The following is a 24,874-nucleotide window of genomic DNA, read 5'->3' as shown; positions in this document are numbered from 1 at the left end:
AGTTGAGATGATTCATGCTCTCTGGAATGAAGGGCAGCTTTGCTTGAGCAGAGATATTCATGGGAGCAGGAAAAACAGAGCGAGCACTCTGACTGCTGGGAAAAGCTGCTGAAGGTTGTTCTTGGTAGCTGCTGAAGAGGAAGAACATTACTGAAAGAGGGGGTAGGGCAGCCCAGAGAAGAGACTGGAAGGTGCCTGGGCCGAACAAGATCTTCTGAACTGCTAGTCAACAACAACAAAACTTGTGAAATAAAGCAGCCTAAAATCAAAACATGTAATTAGCAATTTTAGCAATTCTTGGAGCTTCTCGGAATATGGCACAAAAAAAGGACAAGGCAAAGACAAGGTACAGTATAACATATAAATAACTACTCAATATACATAAAAATGTAATTATATGCTTCTAGAAAGGCAAGAAATGCTCTCCACATATAGGCTATGCACTCTAAATTAAATGGAAGCTCAAAATACCCTTAGCAATATTGATAGATTCTACATTTTTTTTAAACACACAAGAGACACTTCAGTGCTTTACTCAAAACATTACTCCAAAAATGCACAAATAAACACCCAAGAATTCTAATTTGGAAAGCATTCTGAAGTTTTTAATAATCACCTCAGGATGTCACAGTTCCTAAGGAAAACTTAGATATTTTCCAGAAGTTTGATTATGGAAAGAAGCCTGCTGATATGAAACTCGAGAACAACTGTAGATTTAAGGGTGCTGATGTAATTTTTCCACAGAAAGCAGCTGTAGAGAGAAAGCAGTGTCAGGTTAGAATGTTATGCTGCTTCAAGAAGCTTCTGCATGCTTCAAACCCCACTGCAGCACGTTCTTGCACTGCACTGATGAGATGGTGACTCTCACTGCACAGCTGTACAGATGCTGAGCCTTCAGAAGCCAGGACAACCATATGCCAAACTTCTGTGGTTTTGCCACTTGGTATTTTGGGTGTATGCCTTCATTTGTGATAATAAATATCAGGCCACAAACTAATGTCTCCTCAGATATCTAATATGTTTAACACTCAAAACAGCTTGAAAATCTAAACAGTTCTGCTGTTAGCTTTGAGTTCTCCTGGAAGAATTATGCTACAATATATACCAGATGAGTAGGCTAGGGATAAGACAATGATTGCCAGTTGTTGGGATGGGCTTCTCTGCCATTTTGTACCCAGATTTTTAATCCTGCAGTACACACAAAGTTCAAACAATGCCTTTGTTAGAAAAATCTAAATCCTACTGTAGGTTTCCATGCTGAAGACTGAAAATTTCAAAGTTGTTCCTAATCATATCTTGCCTGTAAGCAGGTACAAAGAAAGGTTTGTCTGTAAGGCATCTGTAGAAATGGACAGAACAGTACCATGTATTTTAACTATCAATTAATAGGCCCCAAGGCTTTTTCTTCACATAGCAAATGGGGAAATGTGATAGCTAAGTTAAACAAATGACACAGCATCAGTCAGTCAGTCTGGAACAGTAAAGGCAGCAAAATTCAACCCCAGCCTCTCATTTTGAACACCCTTATCACCACACAATTCCTTCTGTATGCATGTGCTTACATAAAATATATTATGTGTGTTACTTCTGCACCTCTGCAACCAGCAACTACGGAGGAGAAACTGCTGTAGCTTAAACAAAGGCAATTGTGTTACCCTGAGAGATGACTTCCAAATTTGTTATTGTCATGGCTCACACCTAAGAGGAAAGGCTCTGCAGACCTGAGGAATTAGCATTAGAGCTGACTAAACCCAGGGGATGAATCTTGGGGCTGCAGCTCCCCACTGAAAAAGGCCAGAACACCACAACTGCAAATGAAGCAGCACTGAACACAATTTTCTGTGGTATTGCTAGAAAAGCTCTCCCTTTCCAATGAAACCAATGGCAATGACTGTCCTTTCCTCTCCTACCAGACCCTTAGCTTATACAATCTCAGACTTGTCATGGAAAAAACATATTACATATACACATATATAAATACTAAACCCTCTCAGTAGGGTCAAGTCTTTCTCTTTACAATTCTGTTTCCAGAGTTGTCTCCAATCAAACTAGTGCTCCAAGACCAGAACTATCACATTAATGGTTACTTTCCTTTATTATCTACAGAACCTTTTCTGGCCAAAGCAGTAAAGACTCTATAGGAGTCTGATAACTTTACAAGGTGATGGCATTTCTGTGTTTATTGTAAGCCATTTCTATTGCAAATTGCAACAACTTTTCAAAGTGCAGCAGTGATTTGGAAATGCAGGCACACTAATACATCAATTGCCATGACTAATGTATAAACTTTTAATGACCTTGGCAAAATCTATCTTTCATTGGGCAAGTGCCACTATTTTGACTGTACAAAATGTTTTGGAAATATGTTGAAAATTATACTTGTTTTGGAAAATATTTCAGGATTTCAGTATAGCAAATGGAGCTATATTAAATAAAAGTCTGACATGGAGGAGAAAACACTCCAAGGTTGTGTAAGTCTTTTTTTTTTTTTCTTTTAAAAGAGTTATCCTCCAAGTGTTGTACATTCACAGAATGCTGACTTTTTATCCAAGGAAACTTAAGAAGATAAAACATTATCTTGAATGGTTTTCAGTTTCATTCAGTCACTGTCATCTTCTTGTTTCACACCAGCTCCTTCTTCATTGTTGCCCTCTCCATCACTCTCCTTGTCCCAGTCCTTCATAGATGCTCCCATCATGAAGTCATCACGCAGTATGTTCCATTCTGGCCCCTCTTCAGACTTCACTTCACCCTGAATGTTTGAGGGGAAGAGAAGAAAGAACAGAGGAACGAGATAAATGTGAGAGGTAGTGAAAGATGCAAGGTCTCCATCTCCATGCAATCAAAGTAACACCTCCTACAATCAGGAGACCAAGAGCCAGTTCTTGGTGCAAATGGTACAGAAACACCCAGAACAACCAAAAATGACTTGATGCTAAAATGCAAACTTGTTTTAACCAACCAATAAAAGAAGTATGGAAACAAAACAATTACTCCTCGTGGATGAAACAGTCAACCCTGGGCATAGGTTCCTTTATTAAAATCTTTCTTGGCAATCAGAATGGATTCATGATATCATTTATTAACCCCCAGGTGCTGCTTCATTAGAACACTTCTTGGCACATTTCTAAAACACAAATATGGATTTAATAAAGGCTTAAACTCCCCCCCCCCCAATTTAATATTTAACATATTCAGTGATATGTGAACCAAATCACCTTTATGTGAATTATTACCTCACTACCTGGGCTTGTCATATGGTACAAAGCTGCCTCTGAAAGAAACAAAGTTGATCTACTCTTAGCAAGCCAACAGCACCTTACTCCAGATTTCCTAGCTGTTGGAAGTGGGTAAGCTCGAGGCTTGGACTGGTGAATAATGAAGCCAAGGGCTGGGAGCACAGCTCCAGGTCAGTGCTGGGAGCACAGCTCCAGGACAGCGCCGGGAGCACAGCTCCAGGACAGCGCCGGGAGCAGCGCTTGCTGGCGGATCCGGAGGGGACAGATCCCGTGGGCAGTGCAACAGCCCCATCCTGTGGCTACACTTCCAAACGGCAGCTGCAAGCTCTGCCTGCATCCTTACCGCAGGAAAATGCCCAAAGCTGCTCCATGGACTGAGGAAGGATTTATTTCAGTGCTTGTGCCTTAGTAGAAAAACATTTCTGAGGAACAACGTAACTCAGTGCCCAGCAGGAAAGCAAAAAATTGTCTGACCAAAAGGGAATTAAGGGCACTGAAAACACTCCTTTAGTTCTGCAGGCTCTTTGAAAAGAAAGTTAACACAGGCACCCCAGGTTTTTCCCACTTTCCCCACTCCCCTGCTCCAAAGAAGGAACCTGAGCATCCCTGGCAGACAAGATTTGCCCACTGGATGCAAAACCTGCAGTAAATGTATGATCACCACAGACATCTCTTCTCTGTCATGCATCTGGGAATGTGATACCACTGCTTATTTAAGCTGAAGCCTGTGGGAATCAATCTTTGGGACAGAACAGTGAATAGAATTTGATTGCATGAGAGAAGAGAAATGAAGAATGTGGGTCCATTACTGTAAATAAAACGTCCTATCACACCATCAGAAGTTACCTGAGTGCAAAAAGTCTGCCAAACAAGGTAAGTGTTTTTAATAGGTAATCAAAGCAGAAATGCTACATGTGATTTCTGTAGTTTTTTTATGAAACACTGCCCTCACAAAGATAGAGCAACACTTAACACTTTCCTTCCCAAAAGGAATTTCCCAGGGCCCAGCTCAAAAAACCAGAAACTCCACAGCTGTTCCTCAAGTTGTTTGCACTGGATTTTGGTTTAGGGTTTGCTTTTGTGCCTTCACAGATGCTCTCATTAATGGCTACTCCCATCCAACAATTCCCCTCTTCCCAAGGATAATGCTTCATAACACCTTCCACTCTTTCAACAATTTGCTCAAAGTGCTACACCCAGTAAACCTAAAATCATCTCAGGAAGGGCAATTGATCACCTGGAATTAAAGAGCTACACATAAGATAGGTCCCTAGGCAGACCTTAAAATATTCACCTGGGAATCATCTCTGTTATTACAATAGTGCAAATACAGATAGTCTGTTCTGGGATGCAGGGAGAGGGTAACTATTGTTTTCTCCTTTTTAACTGCATTGCAGTTGTACATCTTTGCCTTTGCAGAGTATAGTTAAAAAAAATCACCAAAATCTCCAAGTTCTTTCTTTTTTAATCCCAGATCTTTGATAAATCACTATTTGAACAGTGAAATTTAAGAGAGTTGAATCTGAAATACTTAAACAGAAACTTAAATCTAAAACACTTAAATCCCATATATTTTACAAAAAAATCTAGATTTTTTTATTTCAACAACAAACTCAACAGAATTCCTTTTTTTCCCAGATGTGCAGATTTTTTTTTTTGTTGTTATTTTGTTTTGGTTTGTAAACAGCACAGAAGGAATAGATTATTATCAGCAATGACAGTTGCAGGCTCAGGGTTTGAAAAGCTCAATCCTCAAATTCATCACAAGCTACTATTCAGCAACCATTAGCCTTTCTTTCTGGCTATGTCAAGTGAACAACAGGACAAAAGCAGGACTTTAACAAAAGAGGGATGCTGATCCTCCATAGCATTACCCATTATGTAAAGCACCACAAAGGCCTGAATAGAGTTTTACAAGCAGCCCAAAGGAGAAATACAGAGGTAGCATGTTCATGCCTCAAAGATGAAGATTAAATGCTTGAAAGCAAATATTTAATCAATTTTAAGCATGCTTCCAAGTGAAGAAAATGTCTTGTTTAGTATCTTCATTCCTAACTCATTTACTATTCTATTTTCCCCTCAGAATAAAACTCTCCAAATCTTCTGCATCACAAAACATTCCCAAAGTCTTAAGAAAATATGCAGCAAGAGTATTTGCATAATTAACAATTAGTTGAACTGTAACATCACTTCCCAACTTGCTTTATGTAAGAATGTTAATACAGTTGGGTTTTCAATGCCATAATCTAGTTTCATCTAAATAAAACAAAACTGATTCTTGGCACGTGGAAAATAAACCAGCTTTCAATCTACACAAATGCTTTTGAACTCCCAGTCAGCTGTTCATGCACATCCCACTACAACCCTGAAGTCCCCTTTGAACATCCCCAAATGAAAACAAAGCAGGCTATATAAACAACAGAGTGTAATGCTACATAATGTGAATTCTTCAATAAGGCAGGGAGTGAAAAATTCTCATGTTGCTTATTTTCCTCTTCTCTTTTATATGTTGGAATTGGGTTTTCTTTGCCAGAAGGGTGTGACAACCTATTTCAAAAGGTCTGAGAGACAGCAATTACTAAAAAACCTCAAGAGTCACTGGTGTTTTAATAATTGCTGGTGATGAACTTGTTATCATGAGCTGAAATAAGGCAGACCAAAGCACAAACTGTGGTTACTCTAGTGCTGATACCTGCTCTGATGGATTCATAGTCCAGTTGAAAAGAGTTCATATAAATAAAAAACCAGAAAACCTTGCCTACTTGCTAGGCTATCACAGCATTAGCTGAAGATTCACACAAGTAGGGCTCTGTAGTGGGGACATAGTTCCTGAGCTAATTCTGCTTTCAAGACATACTCCAAAATCTGCACCAGGACAAGATGAACTGTGATTCTTGGCCAAGTCCTAATAAAACCACCAAACAAAGCTCCAAACTAAGCTCCAACAAAGCTCAGTTCTGTCACACAGAACAAGCAGCTGACCCTTGCAGGATCCAGGCTGGAACTGCCTCCTGGATGCTTTTAAAGGATTGGGCTATGAAAGCCTCGTGGTAGCAGCAGCTATATGATCAAGTCAGAAATCTCCCTGGTTTTGTTCATTTCTTTACCACTACAAAAAACTGAAGTTACAAAGTTTTCTTTTGGTGAATGACAAGACAGTATCTTCAACTGAGACCTGCCAAACTCAGCACTGGAGCTGTGGCAGACAGCACTGACACCAAGGTGTGGGATCAATCCTCTCTGAAGCAGGAGCTTTTCAGAACCTTATGCTCAAGCAGACCTAAGTCCACAGTGCTTATTGATAAAGAATGGCATTAAAAGATATGCCTTGAAATCAGACAACAGACAGCATTTCACTCCACTGTCCACCAGCCTGAATACACTCCAGCTTGTGCATCTGCAAAGCAGCAAACACACCTAGAGCACCAAGGAGATTGCCCAAGAGCTGTGTCCAGAAGACAGGAACTCCAGGGTTTGAACAAAGGAACATTTTTCAGACCCAGGGATTTTAATCAGCATACTGGACCCCCACGCCTTTGCTCTGTGTAGAAGATGAAATGCCAGAGCTTGCAGGGGCATCTCTCTTTACCATCACCTACACTAAATGTTTATTTGTACCTGTCAGAGGAGGAATTTCTAACATAAATATCTCTCAAGCAACAACTTTAAGCACTGAGAAAACAATTCTAACGTATCTAATTAATCTGAACTGTCTCCTCAGGTTCCTCTGTTTTGCTCAATACAAACATTTAAGACCTTGAGACACAGCAAAGCTTTTGTCATGATGAAGAAGTTAAAAAGTGTGACTGCCAGAACACATTCTCACATACAATTACCTTCCCTGCCAGCCTGCATCTTGCTCTGAATGACTGCTTCTATTCTGGTTCTCATCTCTGAGCAAATCCATGTAAACTGAGCTCCAAAAACCCCAAACAAACAGCACAGGCATACACTGAGCTCTGTTCAATCCTAACAGTAGTAATAATGATAATGATAATGATAATGATAATAATAACAATAATAATAATAATACCTCCACTTGGCAGAAGAGGGGGAGGGAATGAAAAACAAAGAACAGCAGCATAATAATTTCTCCTAAGTTCATTTTCAGCAATATGCAAGCTCACAGCTAAGAAAATAAATTTGCTTCAGGTTGAGAAGAAATGAAAAAAACTGCAGCAAAAGTATCTAAAGCAGAAATATAAGCAGAAAACAAAATGTAATGATTTTTAACAAACTTGGGTTTGATCAGTAGTGCTGCCTGCAACTTTATGATTTGAACTGCAGCAAGATCTTGACTCTAAGAAAGGCTCCTACATAAGCCTGATCCCAAACAGCCAAAATCCCACAAATCTGCAAACTGAGAATACAACCTGCACCACTATTATCTTGAACTTCTGAGCTGAATTCTCACAGCAGTTCACTCTGGGAAGCATTTTCAAGCTTGCAGAATGTGTGAGCTGCACAACAGGAATCTATTCTGCTGCAGCACAATTCTCCACAATCATTTATTCCTTAGGGTGAGAGTTATTCAATACCCATTTGCATTCTCTCTCTGAATGAGAAATTAGAGCAAGTGAACTGAACTGCCCTGGTTTACTTGAACTGACACCACACTGTGGGTATCAACAGTGGCACAGGGGATTCACTCAGATCATAAGCTCTCTCATACACACCAGAATCTGCTCTGGCAATTGTAGTAAATAAATCTAAGAATGAAACTTTTTTACAGCGTGTTTTGGGACCTGCTGTTCCTGTTCCAAGCTTCTCTGAAAGTAACACACTAGAATTATTACTACAAGCACAACAAATAGTGGTTTTCCTTTTGAGCACAGCCAGAAGACCACCCAGAGCTTAATGACCTGCATGAGGAATCTCCCCATCCTCACATCCTCCTCTAGGGTTTACTATAACTGGGGATGTGTGAATGAGAAGGAATGCTTTGGATTGGCATGCAGAGGCTTAAACATGGCCCAACTTTAGAGGGGTCAGAACTCAATTACAGAACTTCTAAAAACAAGCATTGATCTGGGCCTAAGCAAAGAACAAAATTTATAAGCATCGTTATTAAATGCTCAGTTGCAAAGAAGAATCTTAGAAAAATTCTTATGAGAGAACAGATTTCCTCAGGCTTGGTTCACCAGAAACCTCATAAATTATTATTTCTGTCAGAAAAAGCAAAAATATTTTAAGAATTCAAGCTTAACACAGGGCCCTTCTGCACACAGGACTCTCTGGAGCTCCTCAGCCATCTCAGAAACCCCTGTGCTGCACAAGGAATTCCACCACATGTTGCTGCAAGACGTGTTTGGCCACACTGGCATCAAGACTCCCTTCCCATGTTTTAATGAGCATGATGTATAGCATGGGCATGCTACACCAGGAGTGCTCACAACAATAAAAACACCTGAAAACAAGACTCACCCAACAAAACAATCCTGTAGTTAAGTTACAATACAGGCACGAATTGTTACCTTTACCCACACAGGCAGTTTTCCTTGTGGAATACACTGTCATTTGTAACTCCTGTTCTTTTAAAATACAAGGCAAAATGACAATGTTGCAAATATTAACTAATGAGAACTGCCAAGAGAAAACACTCCACTAACATAAAGAAAGAAAAGGTCCACCAGTAAGTATTTTTAAGTGGCTACCAAGCAAAGATTAGTTCAGAGTAGGTTGCAAGTTATTACAGAAAAGCTGTCTGGAAAGACAGAAATATATTCGTACATTCCCTGTATGAGAGTCTCATGCAAGACATCAGAGCAGAAAGTTTATATTCTCTTTGTGCCATTGCTACTCATTTTCAGTCCTGCTAGTTTTTGTCTCCTGTAAGAACAAAACTCTTCATCCCCCTCATCTATACTAATGCCTGCTTATCAGCAGTCACACCACTGACAGTGAAATTCCTGCCCACCAGACTGGCCATTCCTATGTATTCACCTGGAACTCCTACCCTTTATTCACCTGTAAATCTCCACACAGCTTTCCTGCTTCATGCACTTGGCACTGCACAGCATCAGCATCAAGTAATACTTGATACAAAGGCTCCCTGAATGTGTGGTTGAAAACAACACATGATCAAGACCTATGTACTTAAAGCAATGAGTTACACTTTCATTGCTTATCAGACAAGAATCTGTATGGCCAGTTATGGTGACCAAGCTAGTGGAATCACAGTTCTGACTTGGAAAAGATGGTGCTGTCCATGAGAAAAAACAACTTTTGCTAGCTAGTCATGAGCTTCAGGTCTGAGGCAAAATATTGTTCATTTTACATTAAAAGCATACTGGTCAATTACTAAGAACAATCTAATATGGACAACTCCCTACCTGTTTCCATTATTATAACCAAAAGGAAGATAATGAACTGAAAATTCTTCTGTTTGGATGGGATTCAAAATGAAGAAATATAGAACTTTTCTAGATGTGCAGCATTTCAATCCTGAAATAAATGCCAAACAACCTCCCAAAAGGAATAAAATTACTCTCTATCAGCTGGTCCTTCATTTCCTAATGTGTATTTCCCACAGTAATGAGGACATGAGAGAGTTCAAAGATGAACCTAAAGATCACCTCAGATCCAAAACATCTTTGTTACGAGCTGCACAGTTCCTGAACCACCAAGCTGTACCTGGAAAATGCACAGACATAGCAAGAGTGCCTAGTAAAAATGCATGCAGTCAAGACTAAGGTCTCCAGTGTGCTATCCCTCAGAAGTCACATTCTCATGTCTTTCAACAGTCTACTTTAGACAAACATTTTTCAGTCACAATGGATTTTTTTCAGATGTCACCCATTTATGAAAGACACTTATGTGCTATCTCAGCTGGGTACCTAAAATTTTCTGCAAGTTGTTATAAAAGCTTGCCTGTTGGCCCAGTAAGGAAATATGCAGACCTTCAGCTGTTTGGACTATTTATGGGTTTTTTGGGTTTTTTTTACAATAAATTAGCAGCTTACAAATTTTTGCATAATATGAATATCACTCAAATTATTTCCAACAAATGATGCTAAAATCATCCACTGTTTTTCATCATGATTCAGCAAGAGGCATAATGGAGTGAGTCCCAAAAGGTTGTTTTAAACAATAAAGGCTACAGTAATGACCATGCCCATCTCTTCCAGCACTTAGGAAATCATCTCACAGAACAGCTGATGAGAAAGAAGTGGGGCAAGTAAAAAGCCTCCTCTTCCCAACTCAGGATTTCCACTTTTGAGTCCCAGAAGAAGCATAAGGATCCAAAAAACCTTGAGGTACGAGGGTGAGGAAAAAACACTACCCAAAACAGAGCCTACAAGGCTCACAAGCCTTTGTGCAATTTTATTACTAAATATGAAATAATGACATTTTCATGTTTGCCAAGCAGCTTGTCAGATTTCACCTACCTACAGTCATTGCGCTTGGTTTTACTTCAATGGTTTTGCAATGTATCCTAGAGTCTCCAAATCCAAATTTCCCTGATTTTATATCCCTGTAATTTCCCCTCACGCTGCCATGTGTGAGTGGCAAGCTCATTAAGGAACAGATCATGCCCCTCAACACTCCCAGGCTGCTTTCTAAAATCAGTTTAAATCTGCTGAAGGAAGATGTAAAATGCCTAGGATCCCAATCCCTTACCTTAAAGATCTGGCTACCCTTTCTCTGCATTTCTGACCATTCCTTTCCCTCTAAGTTTCTGTATTGGCTTTCCCAACAGTGCAGGTGGAGAAGAAATGACACACACCACCTGCAGAACACTGTCCAAAGCTCAGCAGCAAACCAAAAAGAGGTCAGACCTTTCCAAGAGGCAGTTTTAGTATAATTTGAAATACTACCAGGTTTAAAAAAGTACATTTTCTAATCTTTCAGTAAATTTCAGAAACACTCATCGAAAACTGGCTGGGATTTCCCATAGCACTGAAAAAAAATGTACTGAACTCAGCAACCCTCTAACCATTGCAAGCTGGAAGCAGTTTGACCCACCACTCCTGAAGTCTATCTACCAAGAAAAACAGATGAGTAGGTACCCACAGAGGTCATTTATAACACACACACTCTGGAAATCACAACATTTTATACCTTAATAAAACTACAAAGTAAAGAAATCACTTTTCATGATAATTTCCAATAGCAAATGCTCAGATGGGGGAAACAAACTTACTCAGATAGACAAGCTCCACCCAAACCTTCTTACTTCCAGAGAACATTTTTCTATAAAACTTTTATGAAATGTTTAGATGTATTTTTCTCTAAGTACACTGCCCTGCCTATAAGAGTTATGAACAAAGCCAAAAGTGGAGAGCTGCTTTTATAAGGCTTCCAACTTGATTTACCAGATAAAAGTCTAATAGGATTTGACTCTTTGTGCTTTGTATACTCACAGGAAGATCAAAAGAAGATGTATGCCACAAGTTTTTTTAAATGTGGTTGTTTTAGACAAAGTTTTACTGAAAAAAAAAGCCTTGCAACATCTTCTGGGAAAATAGAACACCATCATAGTATCCTGTGCACTAATAAACAAATAGCAAGGCAAGTTACTCTCAAATCTGACAGATGGAGCTGTCTCAGCATTGCCTGACATTTCAATCACAAGTCCCTGTTTATATTCACTAAAAAATTTGCCAAACTTCAACTGCTTCATGCTGAAGGATTTTGCAATGTTTCAAATATAACCACTTAATTCCTTTTCACAGAAAGACAAACTCAAAATATTTTGTCTTCAGCTGTAAGGAAGAAAGAGACATTTTCTTCAGGAACCCATTAAAACCTTGCATCATTCATTCTTTTTGAACTTAAAAATCAGGTAAGGATATGTTTTGGAGCTGGCTACATATCTGGACAAGTTACAAACATCTGGAAGACTGCCCTCCCCAAACCTCAGGTCACCACCTCAGTAGATCCAACAGGCATTTAGCATCCAAATTCTCTTAAGATATCTGTCCTCACTGATCACACACTATCTGCATCTTAGCAGGCAGCATTCAGCTGCACTGTGAGTGACTCATGATGACACATGATTTTCCCTTCCTGATTTCTGATCAAATATCTGAAAAAGAGGACAGAAAGGGATATCTGAGTATAAAACCACAGGAAAAAGTGTAAACCTAGCAAAATACTGCCCTTTACATGACCCTTAATTGTCTTTTGTGGAGTTGAATTTACAGTGTCAAGTTCTTGATATCTAACCAATCAAATTTAAATATTGAAACATTGACAAATTTCAATTGATATTTAAATATTGGCAAAGCCCTAGATACCCATGTTATCATAGATGTGCATTACCTGCTATGACAACAATCAGGGAACTGGGCTTGCACTTCTTAAAAACCTGATCCTGTTGATGACCCAAACTCTGTAAGTGAAACAACTTCTAAACAGATTTAAAGTAAAAATGTTACCATCAAACAACCTCCAATACACACAACAACCCTTTATCTTAAAGAACATAAGGAATACAGGATATAGCAAACTGGTGACAGGCTGCACTGCATTTATCCCTAAGGATATTTCTAAGCATACAGCATACAATTAGTTGTCAGCAACTTTCTGGTACAAAACCAAAAAACTTCATTAAAAGCATCAGTTCCATACATATATGGGGTGACCTTCGTGAGAATTAGGAAAAACAGATACAGATGCAGGATCCAAAGGAGTTGAAATGTAAAGTTTTTGTGCATGTGATGGGAAGACATTTATTAAAACTAGGAGAATACATCTACTCTGGTTACAGCTGAACTAAATTAATACTTGGCTGCCTCCTCAAATCTGCTGGAATACATGCATGCCTGGTTACTCCTTCAATTAGGTCTGTAAAACCAGCACACAACAGCTGTAGTAATAAACTTCTGCTACTCTGCAATGCCATTATCACCTAAGGAAGTTTCCTGATAAGATTAAAAGAGGTGTTTGATACAGCTTACCAAATTTCCAGAAGTCATCTCTGCCTTCATCCACACTTCAGAAACAATTTCCTAATGCAGGCTGAAGCAACTGTTCAGACTATTGTCACTCCAAAGAGGTATATGAATGAAAACAATTTTTCACCCTCCCCATTTCTACACTGTGGAAGCAGTGGAAAGAAACAGACCATGCTGATGGCCAGTACTCAAGAAGCTGCAGGGAAAAGGCAGTCACTCTGTTTTTAAACTGATGTGACTTTTAAGCTGGAAAGCAAAATTTATATCCCCATTTAGCTTAAAAAATGAAAGTCTCCATGCCAATCCTTGTATCCCAGCAAGAAAAGCAAAGTTGGAAGCGTAGTACTCCTCCTGCCCTTGAACAATCTTCAAACTACTGCTTAAAATGAAGTCTTATGAATAGAAGAAAAATCTATAGTAAGCCTGACTCTAATCACTGTCCTTACAAATTACTTACTAGATATCTGGAACATTTATAAAATGTGCTTGAGGTAGAAGGAACTTTTCTGGAAAAGCACTTTAATTCCCATATGAGCAATATCTGATATGAAATAGCACTTGTATTCTTCTCCACTCATCTTCCTTCCCATCAATAAATTATTTTAGAAAAGGAACTATTTTGAGACCCACACTCCAATTTTTTCCAGATGCCCTCACAACACAGGAAGCAAATTGTACCTCCAGGTCATGTAGTCAGCCTAGCTTACAGAAAGATTACCTTGCAGCATTTGGATCATGGTTACTGAAGTAGGTCAGGAAATCCTACTCTTACTGTCACCACTGAAATGCTCTGCAACAAATCTGTAAGAAAGCTTACAAGTTGAGGCAAAATCATGCCACAAATTCCTAATTAAAAATGAAAGGTTCATGAGTGCTTGTCATAAAGAGTATCTGTAACTTTCATGTCAGTTGTTTACTTGTCACTAAAAAATGTTTTACAACACAGTAAAATGGTTTACAGGGAGCAGCACAAATGACAAGAGAAAAGTCAAAATGAAATTGCCACTGACACAGCAAGTGAGGAGTGACATTTCCTTGTTTTCTTACAATTAAAATTTCAAGACCTCAAGTAGTTCACTACATTAGCCAACAAATCTGTGCAACTCAAAGAGAACAGAAACTTCACTCAACCCTGGAAGCAAAGGTACTTCCTCAGAACACTCTGAAATTGATTAAGGACCTAAAGAAAACAAAATGCTCCTACAAAGAATCCTTTACTGCCACTACCTACTTTTGTATTAATTCCATAGACATAAAAATGGCTTCAGCCTCCAGGCCTGAAAAAACAGCATTTCTGATACAGACCCTTTCTAAACCTATAGTTTAATAATGTTCCTTGTAGTGTCTTACAGGAAGATATGACCAACATATCCTGAAATGAAAAGGTGGTGTGTAAGGATTGTGTTGAACAAAACTGAATACTCTCATATCTGCCAGTAAAAGATTCCTAGAAAAACCCAACCAAAAAATTAATAAAAAAAAAAAAAAATAAAAGCCCATCTGAACAAAAATTAGTGGGATTTTAATTTTTTTTAATTACTACATCTTTCTCCCACATTGCAAGGATTCAGACAAGGTGGTGAGGGGAGAGAAATTATATGACCTGACCCAGAGGCAAGCATCATGCACAGTAACTTGGAAAAAAACAGGAAAAAATATTACACAAGTCAGCTGGCTCAGCAAGGATTAAGAAATACCTTGATAAACAGCAAATGATATGAAAGGCAAAGCTTTTGGCTCCAGCTCAGAAAAGTAATTACTCCCAGCTGGGCACACAGAACTCCAAGAAGGGCTTCAGTTTCACAAGAAGGGCACAGGAAAACTTACACAGCCTTACAGTTTTTCTTTCATAGTTATTTTGGTAGGTATATGCCAAGTAACATCTAGGCCAGTGGCTAAAAGTAAACAAGACTATGAACAATGTTTTAGGTGGGGCACAGATTACCTGTCATTCCTGGGAATGCATGAAGCTGATGGAAATAGAGAACAGAATTTTAAAAGTGGTCATGCTACTTGGAAATCATACTGCTGCAGATGGGCCTTTACAGAGAATTTAATTTCTTTTTTTCACACATAAATATACTTGGCTAAATAGTCAATCAACAGAGCTTTATAAGGAGTTTCTTCAGCAACCCTTGACACTTGAAAGAAATTGGAAATTGCCAAACTTTCAAAAATACAAAGCAAAATTTGCATTCAAAAACTCCTGCAGAGCAAGAAAATGCTTTTGCCCATTCTCAAAATACAGTCAAGTCTCATGGCATAGCACGAGGTTTGAGTCAAAAAAAGGTTTGCTTTCACTGGTAAAACTTTTTTCTGCTATTTTTCCTGCTGACTGCTTGTTTTATGTGGGTGGGGTAGTATTTTTATTGTTCTGGACTGCCTTTTAATTGATGGCAGAGTGCCTGGATTTTGGGATTGGCATCTCTTCCATTGTTTTTGCTGAGATACATTTATTTATCTCCTCCCCCCCTCCTTTTTTTAAAAATGAATACACTCTATACCCTCGACTGCTAAAAACAAACCCACAAAGCAAACAATCAAAAGCTTTCAGATGGCACAAACAATCTGCTGAAATCCTGCTGCAAGGAATTTACTACCAAAAAGCCTCATCCAGGCTTCCTACCCTCTGAAACACCCTCAAAGACCAAGAAGCTGAGATACAGCAGTGGAGGCCAGCAGAACTGTTCAGTGGCTAAATATTTGTGTAATTCTGAGAAGGAGAATGAAGAGCAGATTTTGGCCTCAACCTCAAGCCTCAACAACTACCAGGAAGGGAGCTTGCTAAATGAGTAAGAGATGTTCTCAAGAGAAAAAAAGGCAGATTAGGAACAGCTTGAAAAGGAGTTATTGAAGAGTTTGGTTCAGTATTAAATTGAATGGAAAGTCACTGAAGCAAAGGCAACAAGGGAGAGAGGAAGGGGGTGGCCTGTCTAGGCTGACATGCAATTAAAAAACCTAATCAAAACCCCCAATCCCCACCCCAGCTTTTATGCACAAGCAATGTGAAAGCAGCACCTACATTAATAATCAAACCCAACACTAACCAGCCAGCATCTAAAGCATCTCCAGAGGTCTTGAATGGAAATATGCTGTTACTGATGCTGCCAAAAACAAAATTTCTTTTTTTTTTTTAGTATAGAAACATTTGCAATCTGTGTTTTCTGACCCAGTAATTAAAAAATTGCCCTGCTACAATGTGACACAAAACAAAGGTCCTAGTTCTTGCTCAGCTATTGATTCAAAGCTGACTACAATAGTTGTTGGCAGTGCCATTGTTCCAATATTCTGCTTTCCAAGGGAGGAAAAACAAACAAACAAACCAAAAAAAGAGAACCACACACATACACATGCCCCCCACCCAAACAAGCAAGCTGGAATTATTTAAGGAGAAATAAAGTGTCAGCACCAAGCTAAATTGTTCTCATTATCCAAAGAATTTTAAAAATACTTTAATATTGCACTTGCATGAAAATTGTATGAGCAGTCCATGCCAGGCAGTGTTTCAGCATGTTCCCCAAGTGCACACAAACAAAAAACATATGACAAACTGTTGTCTCCCAACTGATTAAAGTATTTCTTCCTGGCACAGAAAAGCACTTAGTTAACTGCAGTGTATCTGTGCCAACTGCAGTATTCCACCCACCACCAAGCACAGAGTTCAAACCTGAACACAAGTATGCTTCAAAAACGTGCAGCTTCTGAAATACGAGAAAGAGTGTCTGAGCAACTTGTTTTCAACCCTGAGCTACTTGGTGAGCTGAAAGAACTGATGAAGTTGGACAAGTCCAACTACACTGTGTCTCAAATATATTTGGAAAAAGTGGAATGTATTTCTTTCCAAAACATCACAAGAGCAAGGAAGCCACACCAGCCCAATGCACAGAAAAGCCTACATATAAGGTTAAATGTGTCTCTGTTTCTTTCTGTTGTGGTATTTATTTTGTGTGGCAAATCCTTCAGTTTCAGATGCCACAATCACCCAAAGGAAGCGAGTTTGACATGACCAAACTGTGGGGACACACAAGTAGTACAGTCTAATACACCATGTAAGATGAGCAGCCTCCAGGTCTTTAACAATTTCAAGGAGCTAACTATTATTGGCCAAATTCCAAATGTCACAACCCACCATAATCTAGCAGTTTGTTCCATGCCTGGTACAAAATCCATGATAAAATCCAGTGTTTCATAATCTTTTTTTAAACAAAGAACTAAACCAAGTTATTTGCATAGAAGGCTCGATGTCTTAACAGAAGTGCTTCCAGTGTTTTTGTTCTTTGATAGTCAAAAGACAGGGAAAACAGGCTAAGAGCTACTTGTTCCCTTCCAGAAGTGTCAAAACATCCCAGCCATCCCGGGTTTATGAAGACCAGGCACATTAAAAGAGAGTCATTATATTGAGAAGGTACCTTGTAAGCACTTTTTTCCTCACAGATGAAGCTTACCTGTTTACTTTTTGTGGGCTTTCCAGCAAGATTCTTGCCCCCTTTAGCCCCATCCACATTCCTTAAAACATCAATGAAATCTCTTTTTGAAACAGAAGACATCAGTTTAGCACGCTTCCTCTCAGAGCCCCCAACTTGCTTCATCTGCTCTTCCATATTCTTCTGGTGCGTCCTGACAGCATTGAATAATTGTACAACGCCTCTGGAGCAGGGGAAAAGACAACAAAGCAAATTTTTAAGCTCAAGTTCCTTTTACAGAAATGAAACCCCCACTAAAGCTAATCAGTGCAGATGCTGGATGGCTTCTAGCTCCCCAAAGGCTACCTGGAACCTCAATTCCATTAAGAAGTAATATTCACTACAACATAAAAGACTTTCAATTTTTACTTCTCCTTGATACTTATTGCTAGGAACCAGTAACAAACAAATCTACAAATAACTATTCAGACTCTGAAGTAAGCCTGGTTAACATGGTACTGAGAGCAATTTCATCCTTGGGAGCATGTTATTTGTCCTAAAATCAGTTATTAAATTACTCAGGCGAGTTTCTTAATGGCAGCTGAAGCTGGAGGATAAGGCAGAGGAATGAGTAAGCAGACATAAACAGGCAGCATATCAAAATGTTCAACTAGTTCTGTGACACCAAACTAACACAATATGAACAGGCAGCTGAACTTCACAGCTGTGGATCTGGTGAATCCTCTGCGGAGAAGCAAAAAACCAGAACAGTAGAAACAACTGCTCTGCATTTTTAAGGCATTAAATTAACAAAATTAGGGGATCCAACAAAGCACTTCTATTAAGTAAACATTAGATTCCCATCTAAATTTTTACTCTTACATAAAGCTTCTGAAATCTTTTGCTGAACTTGATATTGTACAATGCAGACCTGTCTATAAATCTCTCAGCTCCTGCTAGTCACTTCTTAAGAGTTCAGTCTGATTGGAAACAGATTACCTGCACAGGCCTCTTCCTCCTCTTTTTGATACACATATATTTAAGGAAAGCATTCAGAAAAACTTTTACCTTGTGGCAATTCTCTGAAGATTTCTTTCCTTCTCTCGGTCTTTGACAACATCTGGCTTCACTCGGCACATCATTTCCCATTCCCGCTTTTTATCGAGCTGCATTATAAATATTGTTATTGGAAACAACATGGACATTTGGGAATGCAGCATGATCTGATAGAGTATGCAGCAGGAGGAAAAATGGTATATGCAAAGGTCAGTTTGGCTGGAAGCAAAAGGAGCTCCAATATAGGGCTGGACAACAGGTCTGAGCAAGTCTCTTGCATTGGCACAACAGGGGCCACACACAAATCTCAGAGAGCCATCTGCTCCCAGTAACAAAAGCCTAGGAGAAAGATGCTTTCACACCAACTGCCTTGAGCAAGGAAACCATTCAAAGATAGCCTTCAAATCCCAGACTACACAAGCTGGGATTTTTCTTTTTCCAAAAAAAAATTATACTTAATAAAATCCTGGGTCATCCAGACAGACATGTCACATTTTGAGCCTTAGGAACTTGACTTACCCCTACAGATTTGGTCCTGGTATGGCTTTGTGACTAAAGTGACACTCAGCAAAGAGTGCAACAGGCAAAGGAAAAGCACCAAGTGTCCACCAGACGACAAGTCAAGTGTGCAATATTGTTTTTTGTCTTTTTTTGGAGGCTCTGTTTCAAAACCAAATTGATCCACTTTTCCATTACCAGCAGACACAACACCACCAGCTTTGTTTCTGCTGCAATAGGAGACCACTGTATTTCATGTCCTCTGCTTTAGGAGTAAGGTAGTGACATTTTTTCTTCCCCTCTGAACAATTTAACAGTGTTTTAGGCCTGGTGATGTTCCATTAAATTTCTTTTATGCAAGAAATCTCTAATGGAATTTTAGAGTCCTTATCTTTATAATTCCAGGCAGACTACTATGAATTTCTGAGTTTATGACCATGTTTTGGCCTTTGATCAAAAGAACTGCCCTATCCTACCTTCCATCAGCAAGAAATCAATGAAAGGCAAATTGCTTTCAAGTTTTTCTAAAGTAAACAAGTCACTTTGAGAACCTGTGGCCCATCTCTGTTTTGCAGTATTCTCACATATTCACTGGATGAGAGCAGGTATTTTAGGACAACCATAACTGTGCAGATGGTGTATTGAAGCTTTCTGTATTTAAAAGGCAAGCCATGGCCCAACTGCAGCATGTCCCAAACTGTCAGGTGAATAACCTGGTTATCCCCCTGAAACAGAACCGGTAGGATGAGACATTAGAACTATTAAGGTATTTCTAGCCTGAAGGGAAATCAATCAGAGCCTGGAATTAAAAGTTCCACTGAAGGCACAAACAAATGGTTTTTGCCAACGTGGTTTTGTTTTCTTCATAGCAGTTTCAGAACCAGAAGCAATTTAGGGGACTGACATAGTAATAGAAAACTTCCATCAGGAAGATTACTGAGAGGAGCAAACAAAAATGCACAACCACATCAACGATTACTGCAATCTCAACCTAGATTGACATGATTCCTTGATTTTGGAAGTCACAGCACAATTTCATTCTCCCTCTCACTTTCTGTGGTAGAGAACTATTTCAATTTGTAATGCCAACAAAGTGAATTTCACTCCAAATTAACAACACCAATTAGAAAACCAAGCTTAAAGCAGCTGCTGTCACCCCCTCAAAAATAAAACACCTTAAGCTGACAGACTGGAACACTCCTGCTGCCAAAGTTCAGCCTGCCTGATGACCCAGAAGAAGCAGTAAGGGAAAAAACTTCACACAGCATGATTGGAAAGTAAAAAAAATTAAGCTAATCAAGATCTGTGAAGGAGAGACTCCAAAACTGAGACAGCCTCAGCAGAGATTTTGGGGCAGTGCTCTGAGACTATATGGCATGTAGCCCATCTGACAATCACTGCACATAGAATATTACATCTTTTTCTCACCCTCATCTTCTTTTCTTGCTTCTCTTGTTTTTTTCTCTCTCTCTCCTTCTCCAGGCTTTTATTCTTGGCCAAGATGGTAGACTTATTCTGTGGAATCTTTTTGTTGAGCACTTTTGCCATGGCATCTGCCCATCCTGAACTTGGGCCATCTTTGGAGCTTGCTGCCTCTTCAGCCACGTTGCCAGGGGCTGCTGCTTCATCTTCATCATCACCATCCAGGGCTTCACCTCCCGAAGAGTAGCTGTCTTCTGGAAGTTCTGAGCTTAACTCAGAACCTAGGGATAAAAAAAAAAAAAAAAAAAAAAAAGCAAAGCATCAGGAATTGTTTCTAGTAAGAATCATTCACTCATGCCATTTGCTCCACATCTAAATGTTACCCAAGTTCAGAGTGAGGTATTACTGTAAAAGTGCTGTTACAATTAATTCCTCAAGCAGGCACACACCATTATACTGAATTTATCAGAAACTATGCAGGGCAAGTGCTTGCTTATCTCAGTGATGATTTAAAGTGATTGAAAGAGGCCAGGCAAAAGGGAACAGGCAGCCTTGGATATTTATTGTTACATTATTGAATAGTTTTATGTTCAGGGCTGGTAATTGTGGGGGGAAAACCTGTCTATTTTTCAGTTCAGAAAGTGTAACTTACAAATGCCTATCCACACAAATATGTGTGGATATATGCACACACTCACAGAAGAACTGCAACAGTGACATCTGGTGTTTGAGTGCAAACAGCCACAGGAATTAAAGTGAAGCTGGGGAGCATTTCTTATGTGATAGCAAACCCTGCTCAGAGAGAACACTGGCAGCAAAAATGCAATTACCTAAGCATAATGAACCCAGGGGAGACTGCTTTGTGAAATATAGCATCAAGACAGGCAGCTCAAAAGAAACCAGAGGCACTGAGCTTTTCTGGGATAAGTAGCTGCTCAAATTACACAAATTAAAAAAACACCAAAGTCAAGTTTCCTTACCCCTATGAGCCCTTCAAAATAAAAGAAGGAACTGAAGTTACAATACCAAAGTTTGGTATTAAGCAACATTAAGGTGGCTGAAAACAGCCCAATTGATGGCACAACAAATACATGAAGAATTTGTCCTCATTACTCTGTTCAGTGGGTCAAACTGCAAAAACAGAAGTCTTTACAGTGGAAATGATTAACTAGAATGAAATGGGCTGCAGGTTTAGGGTGTGCTAAAACATGCTCAGTTATTTCTCTTCACTTTGTAATCAAGAGCAGAGCATACAAAAGGTCCTGCTACTATTCCACTAGTATTTGTGCCAGATTAAATTTTAAATGAATGATCTTATATACAACTCTCAAGGCTGCAAAATCAAGTGTTGAACAGAGGGAGGCTGGTTTCTGACCCCACCCAGTCCCACCAGCAAGGGACCGATTCCTCACCTGATTCACTTTCATCCATCTACCACTCTCAAACTCCTTAAAAGACAAAATTTAAATTTTAAATCACTACCAAGCCAAGTGCTTTACTTTGTAAGCACTCCTATATCCCAAGAAGTACCTTTATTAACCAAACCATTAAGAGAATTAAGCCAGGAGTGCTTCATAAGATCCATTTTCCATAAAACCATGCAGGCAGCTATAATGATATTCCTCATTAATCAACTGTCTATTTAATTACTAAGCAAATATAAACATACACTGTGTTGCCACAATAATTTATTATTCTGCCTTCTCCATGTGCCTGTTTAAACCAGGAAAAAAACCTAACAAACAACATAACAGCAAAATAGGGGCACTGACCAATTTAAAACAAAACTTTTACTGCCCAGGCATGTTTAGAGGCTTGGGGAGCATTTAGTTATCCTGATGGAAATAAGTAAGAGTGTATGGTTACAAAACAAACATGGAAGAGAAATAATTACTCAATACTTGGTCATTATCTCTATCAGTATGACTTTTATCACCACCAAGGCAAACAGTGGTATGACAGTGGTATGTCATGCTGCACTCAAAATAAATTATGGGGGTGTTTTCCAAGAGTCCTTACTATAAATTGAAAATTTAGAACTGGCAAAATTTCTCAACAAATTCAGTAACTACTTAAAGGCATCCTTTCCATCCTTTAATATCCTTCTAGGTATTCAGATCTATATTCTGAGTTTCAAATAAATAAATTCACACCATTGCCTGCAAAGAACTAACTGCATCACCACATGACATTTCACATGTAGGTACCACATCCTGACTCCTATACATAAAATAACATCAAGTTTTCACCCCTGGGCCTTGTCCATGCTAGGATGTTGCTATTTAGCTTTTAAACAAGGAATCAACTCCTGCTTGTGACTCTTTTTTACACACACACACACACAAGTCCAAACCTGAATCCCCCCCACTGCTTAGGACCAACTTCTGCAGTTAGCCATAAAAACCAGATCAGACTTATAAAAAGGAAATTTGCAAAGGCATGTATCATTTCCTTTACATAACATCTTCCACCAATAAAATAGGAGAAGAATACCAACAACACTTTGCTTTCAACAACTACTGAAAAATTAACAAGGTTTCCACTACCAGCCATAAATTGTTTTTTAATGCATCAGAGTATCAGAAGAGACATTTAAAAAAAAATTAACTTAATCATTAGTTGGATCTGGGGCCATATTCTGAATTGAAAAGACTGATACCTGGCACAGATTGAATATAGAAAGTGCTAATTGTTTCTGTGTGTGTGTGTGTTGTGAAATACACATACACATCTCTGTACTTCACTCTTTTAAATGATCAAGGTGCAGACACACACCTAAACGCAGCAAACATGCAGCAGTGAGCTCTGAAAGAAGCTCCTATACCCGGCTTCCCCTTGGGTTCAATTTTGACGCTTAAACCAAAGAGAAGCAACGCGAGCCACAGCTCCAAACGGACAGCAGCCTGACTCCTCCCAGAACAGAGAAAAAAAGAAATCCAGTTACAGAATGAAGGAGTTAACAAACGAGTTAGGTACGTGCTTACAACGCGCACGGAGGGGAGAAGCAGGGCAGAGCCGTGAATTAAGGGTAAATCGCTGGAACGACAGCGTCCCAGGCGTCTCCTTCGGAAAGAAGCAGATCCCGGTGTCGCACAGACACGGAACTCGCGCAGCTCTGCACAGTCGTTCCCCCCTCTCCCAAGAAAGAGGGCAGCGAAAGCCTTTTTGGTGTGCGTAGGGAGTTAAGGAGCTGCTGTAGGTACCCCCCGGCTGAGAGGGAAAAGCACAAGGGTCAGCGCAGGGCGGGCAGGAGCTCCCACAGCACCAGGGACTGCGGAATGCCACCCACGGGACACGCCGCTGGGAAGCGGCCCCAGCAGTGCCCGGGCCGGGGCTGAGCTCCCGCTCCTGGCGCTCGGCCCAGGGTCCGGGCCGGGGGGATGAAGGGCCACGGAGCCACCGCCGGGCCCGTACCGGGCAGAGGGGAAAGGCTCCAAGATCAGAGACAGCTCACAGCAGCGGCCGGCGATGTTCCAGAGGAAGAGAGGGGCCCACCCTTTCCCGCTCCCGTTACCACTGTCCGTGTCCGTGTCCGCGGCCCCGCGCCCACGTGGGCCCGCCACGGCGGCCGCCATCTTCCCCGCGGTCCGCCCAGCGCCGCGCTCCGGCCCGACCCCGCGCCGCCAATCCGCGTTCCGGCTCCAGAGGTTCCGGGCAGGCGGGCGGCGCTTCCGGGGCGGTGCGGCGGGGTAAAGGGTCCGGCCGGGCAGGCGTGGGCCCGTGGGTAAACATGGCAGCGATAAAAATAAATTAATGCTGTATATATATACAGGGTGAGAGGAATTTGAAGATTCCACCGCGGTGCTGGTGTCCCCGAGAAAACTTAGGCACGCTTTCGAGCATTGCTTTAAGGCCCAAAAGGATGGGCTGGAAATACTGGCAAATTGCAGCTGATGTGCTGAAATCGCTTTCTCTTGCTGGTGGTATTTGTTGTTAGCGCTGGCTAGTCAAGAAGAGCAGACCATCCACCACGTGTGGTGAGAGAAATCTCAGTAACACTAATTTTCTGTCACAACCACTGAACAGGCACTCAGATTTTAAGGCCAGATTAACCCTGCCAGTAATTCATTTGATATCAATTTGAGAACAGCACCACCTAGATAGAACACCACAGCCTTAAAAGAAGCAAATCTTAGGCAACTTCTTACATAAAAGTGCTCTAAACTAAATGGATGAAAATTAGTTATCAGGAACTGCTGTTCTTGTAGCAATAAAATGTGCTGGGGGGGCAGAAGCTCCAGGATTCCTTGGAGCCCCAAAGTGGCAAAGTAGAAATAACCACAGACATTCCCAAGTACAATATGAATATAGGTAGTGCAGGGGAAAATGGTTACATTTAGTGTAGTCTTCAGTGTTT

The 24,874-nt window shown here is 40.1% G+C and overlaps 1 protein-coding gene across 1 annotated transcript; it reads right to left on the bottom strand.

Moving 5' to 3' along the window:
- Nucleotides 1-273: 273 nt before the first annotated feature.
- On the bottom strand, nt 274-24,121 carry RRP15 (ribosomal RNA processing 15 homolog). The gene is made up of 5 exons (XM_056488093.1): nt 24,032-24,121; nt 20,524-20,798; nt 18,610-18,707; nt 17,584-17,785; nt 274-2,752 (listed from the first exon to the last, which is right to left on the bottom strand). The coding sequence occupies exons 1-5, from the start codon at nt 24,090-24,092 to the stop codon at nt 2,600-2,602; spliced, it is 789 nt and encodes a 262-aa protein (XP_056344068.1). The 5' UTR covers nt 24,093-24,121; the 3' UTR covers nt 274-2,599.
- Between the last annotated feature and the right edge of the window lie 753 nt (nt 24,122-24,874).

Source organism: Oenanthe melanoleuca, chromosome 3, assembly GCF_029582105.1.
Source record: "Oenanthe melanoleuca isolate GR-GAL-2019-014 chromosome 3, OMel1.0, whole genome shotgun sequence".
NCBI classification, from domain to species: Eukaryota; Metazoa; Chordata; class Aves; order Passeriformes; family Muscicapidae; genus Oenanthe; species Oenanthe melanoleuca.
This window is presented reverse-complemented; position numbering and strand designations above follow the sequence as displayed.